This window comes from Stegastes partitus, unplaced genomic scaffold (genome assembly GCF_000690725.1).
Source record: "Stegastes partitus isolate 25-593 unplaced genomic scaffold, Stegastes_partitus-1.0.2 Scaffold944, whole genome shotgun sequence".
Taxonomy (NCBI): Eukaryota; Metazoa; Chordata; class Actinopteri; family Pomacentridae; genus Stegastes; species Stegastes partitus.
Window position 1 is genome coordinate 201,724 of NW_007578675.1, and position 9,199 is coordinate 210,922.

A 9,199-nucleotide genomic window follows, 5' to 3' on the forward strand; every position below is an offset into this window, starting at 1 on the left:
CGGCCACTAGTCGGCCGGTGCCGCCGGTGTGTCCGGGCAGCGTTGAGCGCGGAGACACACAGAGAGGATGCGGAGGCCTTCCAGCCCCACAGCCGCACATCCACCGTCGTTTCCCCGGGGCGACTAGCCTGGTCCGGGCTATGGCCGCACCTATCGCACATTTCGACGAGGATTGGCCGAACCTGGGTGCAGTGAACATGGTTTCAGAGGACCGGCTGCAGCTGCCGCAGAAAGGCCGCTCCGCCGCCGCCGCCGCCGCCGCGGGGGAAGCTCCGCCGCAGCTCCTCCTGGATGATGATGATCTTCCGGAGCTGCACGACGGCAGCTTCTCCCCGGGGGACAGCGGCGGGTTCAGGTCTATGGAGGACCTGGTGAACGATTTTGACGAGAAGTTGTCCGTGTGCTTCCGAAATTTCGACGCCGAGACGGACAGCATCGCTCCAGTGAGCGCGATCAGCGAGGACGCGCTGCTGGAGAAAGACGAGTGAGTGTTTGTGGCCTGTGGAGCCTCCTGCTGCTGCTCAGCTCCTCTCCTGAAAACCAGATCCTACAAATGCATGTTTTGGGACGTTTGATTCATTTGATGTTTGCAGTGTGTGAGTGATGTGATGAGCTGCAGCGACAGATTCTGTCAAACATCCAACCTCAGGACGTAAATCTGCTTTTACCTGCTCTGACAACAGTCTCTTTAAACTGTTTTCTTTCACAGATGAACCGAACAGGTGCTCTGATATCGGCACAGTATCTGTATCTGTCCTTAAATGGCTTTTACAAACCGATACAGGTCGATATGAGTTCACAGAGCAGCGTTGTTAGTATTTTTATAGCTGATATTTTGTAAAATTGGCACCTTTGTGATGTAAATATAAAATAAAATAAAATCACACAACTCCCGTGCAATGTCACCTAAATGCCAAATGATTCAAGACAGCATCACCTTATAGTCCTTGCATGAAGTTGAACAGGACATTTGCTCTTATGTCAAACTGAAAACTGTTTGAATGTATATACTCAAAACCAGTCACCAAATCATGACTGAGATTCTTTATGTTTGTTAACAGACTCGGTCCTCTTCAACATGGAGGATACCAGCGGTGCACAATTTTCTGAACAGAGGTTCTGTCATTCTTCAAAGGCTATATTTTGCAGCTGCTCTTTGTTGAACGGGTTGTGTTGCTTTATATTTCTTTTTAAAATACCCCAAAGTGTGTTGTTGTCAGGCGACGTACTTCCAGTCCAAGTCATAGTTTTGCTTTTTCTTCTTTAGAATCACTTGTGTTATTTTGGTAGTCATCATGTGGGACTGTTCCTCTTCTGTCAAGCTCCTGTAGACTGGGAGTCCTTTTTTTGGTTTATCCACTGACATTAATATTGTCATCTATAAATGTTATTTCCTCAAAACGTTTTGCATTCCTGCAGCCCCATATCATCACACTCCCACCGCTGGGCTTCACTGGCAGGAAAATGCATTTGCAGTTTTGTTTCAAACAAGTTTTCTTGAATGATGTTTCTGCAGATTGACATGATGTGCTGTCCTTCAGACTGTCTGAACTGTCACTGAAACTCTGTCTCCATTGATAGATAGAGCTGTGCAAGTAGTTCACTGTGCATGGTGTCATTTTAGGAGGATGACTAGTGATGATAATGATCTGATTAGTGGTACTCAGGCTCATTCTATACCTCCTGGTTCCTGTGTTCCATCTGATATTTACTGAGTCACAGATCTTCCTGTATCATTTTCCACCTTTGTAGAGTCTCACAATCAGATTTTCCAGGTCCTCTGGTCGTTCTTTTTCATATGCAGCCATGATGCAGACACAGTTTGAGCCAAAGTGAGGATGTTCTGCTGTTCTTAAGTCATTTTTCTAACAATGTTCATGCAGTTTGGCTGATTGGAAATTACAGATGAGTTCAATTTAGTAACAGTGTCAGCTTTTCTAATTTGTGAGTCAGTGATCACAGATGTTTTGTTGCATTGCATTTGTACTTTAGGGCCTGTTTTCAATGGAGTATTTCTAAAGTATCGGTTGAAAGATAAGTAGTGGGTGCTGGAATCAAAAAAGTCTCTGACTCAGTCAATCATTATGATTGAAAAAAATAAATATTATGACTAGCTTTAAGCGTGACTTCAGGCGGTCAGGACTCATCATGCTGCAGCTTTGGGTTTAAGTGATATTTTCAGACGTCATCATCTGTGGCATTTTCAACTTGATAAGCTGCGTTGGGGATTATACTTTTAACCTTGGCATCACAACTGTTTAAGCTGATTGTTATATTTTTGGATGTGATGTCCAAAAGTACTTTTGTGGCAGTCGCTAGCGGTATCCATACAACTAATATACGTTTGTTTCCAGCAAATCCACTACAATAATGAAATATATGTGTGTTCCAGTGATGATCGTAAGTGCTGCAAAACAGCAGAGTGGGTAGAAAAAATGGACGAGCGTGTCCTATTGGTGAAGAGTTTCTCCAGCATCCCTGGTTGATCCCAGTGACCGACCTTTGTTGTGGGATATCTGAGTTTTTCTCCTTCCTCACCTTTCTTGAAAACTGGAAAATGAAACAAGTATTTTAAAACCTAGTAGGACAAGATGAAGCAGAAGCCACTATGCGCTGATTTTTCTCTTCCTTCCCTTTGTTTTCTGAACCAGTTTTATCCTGTCGAGGGTCATGGGGGGCGGGAGCTCGTCCCAGCTGACAGTCACGACTAATTTAGAATAAAAAAAAAACTGTTAACCTCCCGATCATGTCTTTGTGCTGTCGGAGGAAGCTGGAAAACCCACGCAGGCACAGGAAGAACATGCAAACTCTGCATATAAAGGCCCTGGCAGGTTTGAGCGTAGAACCTCCTTGCCGTGAGGTGACAGTGCAAACCACCATAAACTCTACACTCAGACTTTTTAATGCAGACTTATAGCTCCAAATTTCTGGTTGCTGACTTAAAGTTGAGGCACCATGTTGACATCATCATCAGGACTCCGTTTCAGCTCCACTGTGTTGGATTCAGGGGGGATCTAGTCTAACTCACCGGGTGTAGACTTTAGGTATACGTTTGATTTTTCCATTGCACATTTCAGTTTTCTCCCTGTTTTCTGGACCAACCTACACGCTGAACGTGGCAAGTTTGAACAAAAATTCATTTTGTGCATTAAAGCAGCCCTGCTTAGATTCTTTTTGGCAAATCAGCACGGCAATGTTTCACCAAAACAAGTCCCCTGTTGCTAATTTGGAGGGCACCGTCGCTACATCCTGGGCTTAGCACCGCCATAACCATTACAATTGGTATAAAGAACTACTTGTCATGGTGAAGCAGCCACGACTTGTCCTGTCACAACTCTGGCCTCCCCCCTGTACACTGAACGAATGCCACAGGATCTCTTTGTAGATGAGCTGGTTGATCGTCTGAAGGGGAAAACTGGTAGTTTGTAGTTTGGGTTTGAAGCACATGTTTTGTGACACCAGTCCTGGAACTTTTCTGACACACGTCGTAGTTATGTGAGACTAAGGGGAATCTATTAGCAGAAATGGAAAACAGCAGTCATGCTTGTTGTATCATCACCTGTAACTCAGAATCATCGTGGTTTTGTTTTATATGAGGTCTTCTTCCACTGAAAGAGCCTTTCGTGTTTCTATGTTGTTTGGAAAGAGCGTCCTTTAAATGCTCTCAACTTTGAGTAAACTTTATGTGCAGTCCTTTACACAGATTTTTAATGTTGTCTTCTGTTGTTCTTCCACAGAATCTGGAACGCTTTAACCAGCAACTATGGCCGCGTGATGCCGGTGGACTGGAAACAGTCGCGAACATGCTCCCTCCACCTCCCCAACCTGGAGGAGAAACCCGTGAGTGCTTCCTCCTCACCCTCCCATCTCTGTCCCACTTTCCCTTCATCCCTCCCCCCCCACTCACCAAATCTCCCCTCCGTTCATCTCACAAATCTCAAATATTCATTGTGCCAGGGTTTAGTGCTTTGATTAAATTCCCTCCCCCCCTCTCCTCTTGTTCGGCTACAGAGGAAGGCAGATGTCGCGGCGGAGCAGTCGGACGATGAGGAGCTGAGGGAGCAGCTGGACATGCACTCCATCATCGTCTCCTGCCTCGCCGAGGAGCCTCTGTTCACGGCCGAACAGGTAGAAGCATCGTCGTCTATCAGCTTAGTCGACTCCAGATGCAGTCGCATTGTGTCAAAGCCCTTAAAATGCAGGGCAGCAGCTTAACACAGCTGAAGTCCATCTGTGTTTCCCACGCATATTTAATGGCCCGCTGAGCTATTTTAAGAGCCGCCTCTCTGATGTGCTGATGCTCTGTGCAGGTTATCGAGGAGATCGAGGAAATGATGCAGGACTCTCCAGACATGGAGGCAGCGCACAATCCGTCGCAGTCAGACCTGTCGATGCTCTCTCTGGACGTCCAGCGGTCCAGTGGCAACCCCGACTACGAGGAGAGTGAGTGTCCACAGACCAGGACTCAAAGGGAGAGTCTCCTCCATCAGTAACTTACGTTTTGTGTGTCTCCCTGTGTGTTCTGGTGGTCCAGGGGTGAGGAGCATGAACGTCGCGGAGCTGAACGAGCGTCTGGAGGAGACGGAGGCGAACATCAGGAGGTTTTCGGAGGAGCTGGTGCAGCAGCTGGCACTCAGGGACGAGCTGGACTTTGAGAAAGAGGTGAAGAACAGTTTCATCTCGGCGCTCATCGACGTTCAAAACCGGCAGAAGGAGCACCGGGAGTCGCTGAAGAAGAAGAAGAAGCTGAAAGGTGGAGCCGGGACATCGCAGAGCCTCGCAGAGAAAACACTCGGATCAGTCAGTGCTTTACTACTGAGGACTCACGTCTTTTATCTCCTGTTGATCTCCTGAAATGATAAAAGTCACGTAGGATCTTTTGCACTGTTTGCTGCATCTCTAGCTGCACTTTATGCTTTATTTTCCAACAAGCTGTATTTTCCTTAAATCTTTTGCAGTGTTTGATCTTTTTTTCTGAAGTCTCTTTCCTTTTCTTCCTTCCTCCTCAGCGTTTCAGTGTGGAGGGACTCTCCTCTGTTATTCAAAACAGCTTCCGGCAAACCTTTGGGAGCGGGTGCAGTGAAAGACAGGTCACTTTCCATTTCTTTCTCTCTTACCTGCTTAACTTTTCTGATTCTTGCTGTAGAACTGAAATACGACCTTCAGCACCACAATAGCAGCTTTCTTCATTTCCTCATACTGTCCTTTCAGCCTGAAAGCATTGTTTTCTCCAGCATTCATTGTTTTCATTCCTGTCTTCCTGTCTGTGTCTCTGGGTTACAGTATTTGACCACAGTCATCCCTTATGAGAAAAAGGGACATCCTCCTTCGATTGAAGACCTCCAGATCCTGACCAAAAGTGAGTTTCTTTACCTGCGAATCTGTTGATTTCTTGGGGCTCAATCGCTAACTGATTTATTCCCTTTCCAGTTCTACAAGCGATGAGGGACGACAGCGACAAGGTGCCCAGTCTCTTAACAGACTATATTCTCAAAGGTGAGCGTTCCTGTTTGGTGTTTGTGCTCTAAGTGGAAGTGGGTGACGTGACTGTTGGCAGTGTTTCTCTGCTGTCATCATCGTTTCACAGAAACCAGAGGATCAATAATGTTCAATACTGTGCTGATGACGTTAAGTTAAAGTCACACAACCCTTTTACTGTAAATCATTGATGCTTGATGTTACTTTTGCTCATTTTCATCACATATTTAATGTATTTCCTACATCTCATGCAGCATCGATTCCAGTTTATGACGAAATCCTACAAGTTATCCTGAAAAGTGTTTGGTATCAGTAATGTGGGACTGTGAACATGCCACTGCCTTCATTCTTTTAGTCTCGTTTGCCAAAATTAAGTGATTTTGCTGCTATTGCTTTGTGCTATATTGTATTTGAACGCTGTGCAATCATTTTATGATGCATTCAAGGACACAACAAAATGTTACTCTTGGCTACACATGGGGATGTAATGATGGAGCAGTATTGACAACTTTTAAATTTAATGAATAAAATATTGTTATCATGTACATAATACACATATGACCCAGTAATTATCTGGTTGACCAACATAACGAACAGTTCTGGTTCTAGACTCTCCACGTCTCTACGCTCATATTTTGACTGTTTCATTAAAAAAGGAGTCAAAAAGCAAAACACACAAAGTTAAACGAGCTTGACAAACATGACCAATATTTTTCCATATTTTCTATAGATATTTTAATCATAATGTTGCTGTTAATTCTTTCTGCCATGATAATGGTCTAGTGAAAGTCTAATATGAGGCAGTTTTCTACTCCAGGAACTTGGAGCAGGTGCAGGATGGGGCAGCTTTTACTGGGACGCCCCTGTAGTCAGCCTTTTGGTTTCCATTGCAGTGTAGCATCCAACAACATTGACTCCTCGTGCACCAAAACAACAACAAACAGTCACTCCTAGACGTAACTCCAGTTCTTTGAGCACATAGAGAATGGAACAGTGGAGGTTTGTGATGCTAACCTGTGTGGTGAACTTTAGGCTGAAGTAGGTGATGTTAGAAAAAAGACAAGGATGTTAACAGGGCAGAAAAAAAATGGCACGTTGTCATCTGTAAGTTTAACAAATCAGCTTCAAAACCTGCATGGCAGTTTTTCAGAGCCCCTCAGGAACATATACCTTGGAATAGGTACTTTTTTCTCCCCCAAAAATGGAAACGAGCAGTTCTTGCAGTCAGAACACACACACAAAGGCTTGAGTTGCCCAAAAACAAAGTTCCTGCTTTGGAAATTGACAGAGCGAGCTTCAAACATTCCATTTCTAAGTCAGCTGTGGAGTTCAAACTATAAACAAATTAGGAGGCGATGAAAATCTTAATTTGGTTTCATTCTGTTAATTGTGAAGCAGATCAGGTCTTAAATGTCAATGAACTTTCAGGAAATTTCAATAAACACGTCAACGAGAACAGCTTTCAAAACAGTTTTAGTGCAATCAAGCAAGCCGGTGTATGAATACATCATCTTATTGTACACAGAGGTTCTGCAAAGTGCTCTTCAGGCAAAGATTAGAATGTTTTTTTTTAAAAGCATACATTAATTAAATCAAATTAATAAATAACTGTACTGACCGTTTGGATAAAAGGAACATAGATTTACAAAATAATTAAAAATGAGTAAAACAGTCAAAGAAGGACAAGAAATGGAAAAAATAAAACCACGTAAGAGAAAAGACATTTAGCAAATAAAAATGCAGACAAGTTTAACAACAGTACAGTCAGTCTGTGTGTGACGCTGCAGCAGTAAATGCATCTCGTATAAATCACCTTTTATCTGCAAACTGACTTTCTCACTGTGTTGAAATCAGCTGCTCGATCGTCTTTTCTAGCTCTTGCAGATCTTTTGCGTGTCCTTCCTTTCGCATTTCTGTTTTCATTCCTTTTTTTTTTTTATTGTTTCTTCCTCTGCTCTGCCTAATCTCCCTCTGCCAGCTCTGGTGTGAGCGACGGACCAAGAGGTTTGTGACACATTGTGAAGTGCACTGTTGTGGTGTTGTCACTATGAAGGGAGAGCGCCCCCCCTCTGCCGGTCACGTGTAGTGCAGTCTGACCCTGAGGCTGTCCTCCTCACCTCTCCTCCTCCTTCTTCCTGCACAGCCTATTTGGTGTCTAGACTCCCGACTGCACACATGGAGCTCCGTTTAACGTCTCACACACCTCTCTGTGATTATTAGTTCTGGAGCACTAACTGCACTTTGTCTCACCCAACCTGCATCTGGTTAAATTAGCATTTGTCCTTCAGTTTTCCCTTTTCTTTTATCTCCCCAGTTTTGTATTTTGCATGCATCAGGCTCCATCTTTTATCTGCTAACATTCTTCTCTGCTGTTCTTCCAGTGCTTTGCCCGACGTAGGCCAGAGGGACGGTGCCCGACGGTCTGCAGAACGTTTACCACGGTGACCACATGAGGAGGACTCATTGTATTTTTTCGCAAACACAAAGCACACTTAATTTATTCCTGCATGTTTTTACCTCTGTGTTTTTGTGTGTGTGTGTGTGTTTTCTGATTTCCATTCAGTTGTATTTATTTTGAATTGTGATTTTGCAAACCCTTGTGTAGACGACTCCTGTGAATTTTGACTATTATTTTTGTGCGTTTTTAATTTTGTTACTGTGAAAATGTATTCCAAACCTGAGAAATGATACGAGGCGGTTATAGAGCAGAGCTGAAGAGCTTTGCATTTATCATAAGTGCTCAGCGCAGAATGACAGAAGTTGCAGTATTAGAGGCGACGAATCAAATCCTGTGAACAGAAGAGTACTTTAAGATTTTAAAAGAAGTGTTACAGCAGTTAATTTCAGTAAAAACAAATACATCAGTTAGTTACCTTAAACCAGCGTTCACAAACACGATGCAAAACTTCATCCACAGCTTTCCTTGTAGCTGCAGACACAGTGTACCACCAGCTCTCATCTCAGCGCTACACCCAACACACCATCATTATTATTTAATGGAAGATAACGACTCGACGTCTGAGGTGATGCACTCTGGGCTCGTATGAACTAATTAACTAACTATGCATTTGAATTGCGACCCATGCACTGTCTGTACTTTCTGACTGGAGCTCTGAATCAGAGCCTCGTCGTGCCTACGGGGCAGCGAACACCACGATGGGCATTGTTACTCTCTGTGTGACTTTAACAAGCTGCCTTTGCCTTTGCCTGAACTTTTGTACATTATGAAAGACTTATTTTCAATGAATGTCAAACGACTCGGAGAACATGCTTCACTGTGTATTTATTTTGTAAATATTGTATTTCAAATACATTGATAAAACCTCATCCTCTTGGCCTCCAAGTGTTTTCTTGATTTCACTACAGATGTACAAACTATAATCCCAGAACCACGTTAGACAACTTTAACAGAAATATACTCAGTCAGTGTCTTGTGACAGAAATCTTACTCGCATGCAAGAGGAGACATTACATCATATACAAAATGAGTGAATAAGACAACACCCTCCTCTTCATTGTACCAATAATTCCTAAATTATAACTCCTCCAGACAAGGTGCCTTTGGCCCCAAGATGTGATTTTTAATTTGATTTCACTCCTAAACTCCAAGGAACAACCCAGTCTGATTCGATCTTATTGCCACTGTCTGTGTTTTATTCGTGCCAAAGACACGCGTTTTTGAGGCCCTAAACATACTCGAAAACTCACCAAAATTGCCATG

The 9,199-nt window shown here is 43.6% G+C and overlaps 1 protein-coding gene across 1 annotated transcript; it reads left to right on the top strand.

Moving 5' to 3' along the window:
- Positions 1–140: 140 nt before the first annotated feature.
- Positions 141–8,805, top strand: LOC103366415 (fasciculation and elongation protein zeta-2-like). The gene is made up of 9 exons (XM_008294138.1): positions 141–484; positions 3,738–3,840; positions 4,012–4,128; positions 4,311–4,443; positions 4,535–4,800; positions 5,010–5,090; positions 5,284–5,359; positions 5,431–5,496; positions 7,860–8,805. The coding sequence occupies exons 1-9, from the start codon at positions 141–143 to the stop codon at positions 7,874–7,876; spliced, it is 1,203 nt and encodes a 400-aa protein (XP_008292360.1). The 3' UTR covers positions 7,877–8,805.
- Positions 8,806–9,199: the final 394 nt, after the last annotated feature.

Coding starts and splice junctions, on each gene's coding strand:
- LOC103366415 (XM_008294138.1), top strand. CDS start 141: ATGGCCGCACCTATCGCACATTTCGACGAGGATTGGCCGAACCTGGGT. Junction 4,444..4,534: donor CAACCCCGACTACGAGGAGA/GTGAGTGTCCAC, acceptor CTGGTGGTCCAG/GGGTGAGGAGCATGAACGTC. Junction 4,801..5,009: donor CAGAGAAAACACTCGGATCA/GTCAGTGCTTTA, acceptor CTTCCTCCTCAG/CGTTTCAGTGTGGAGGGACT.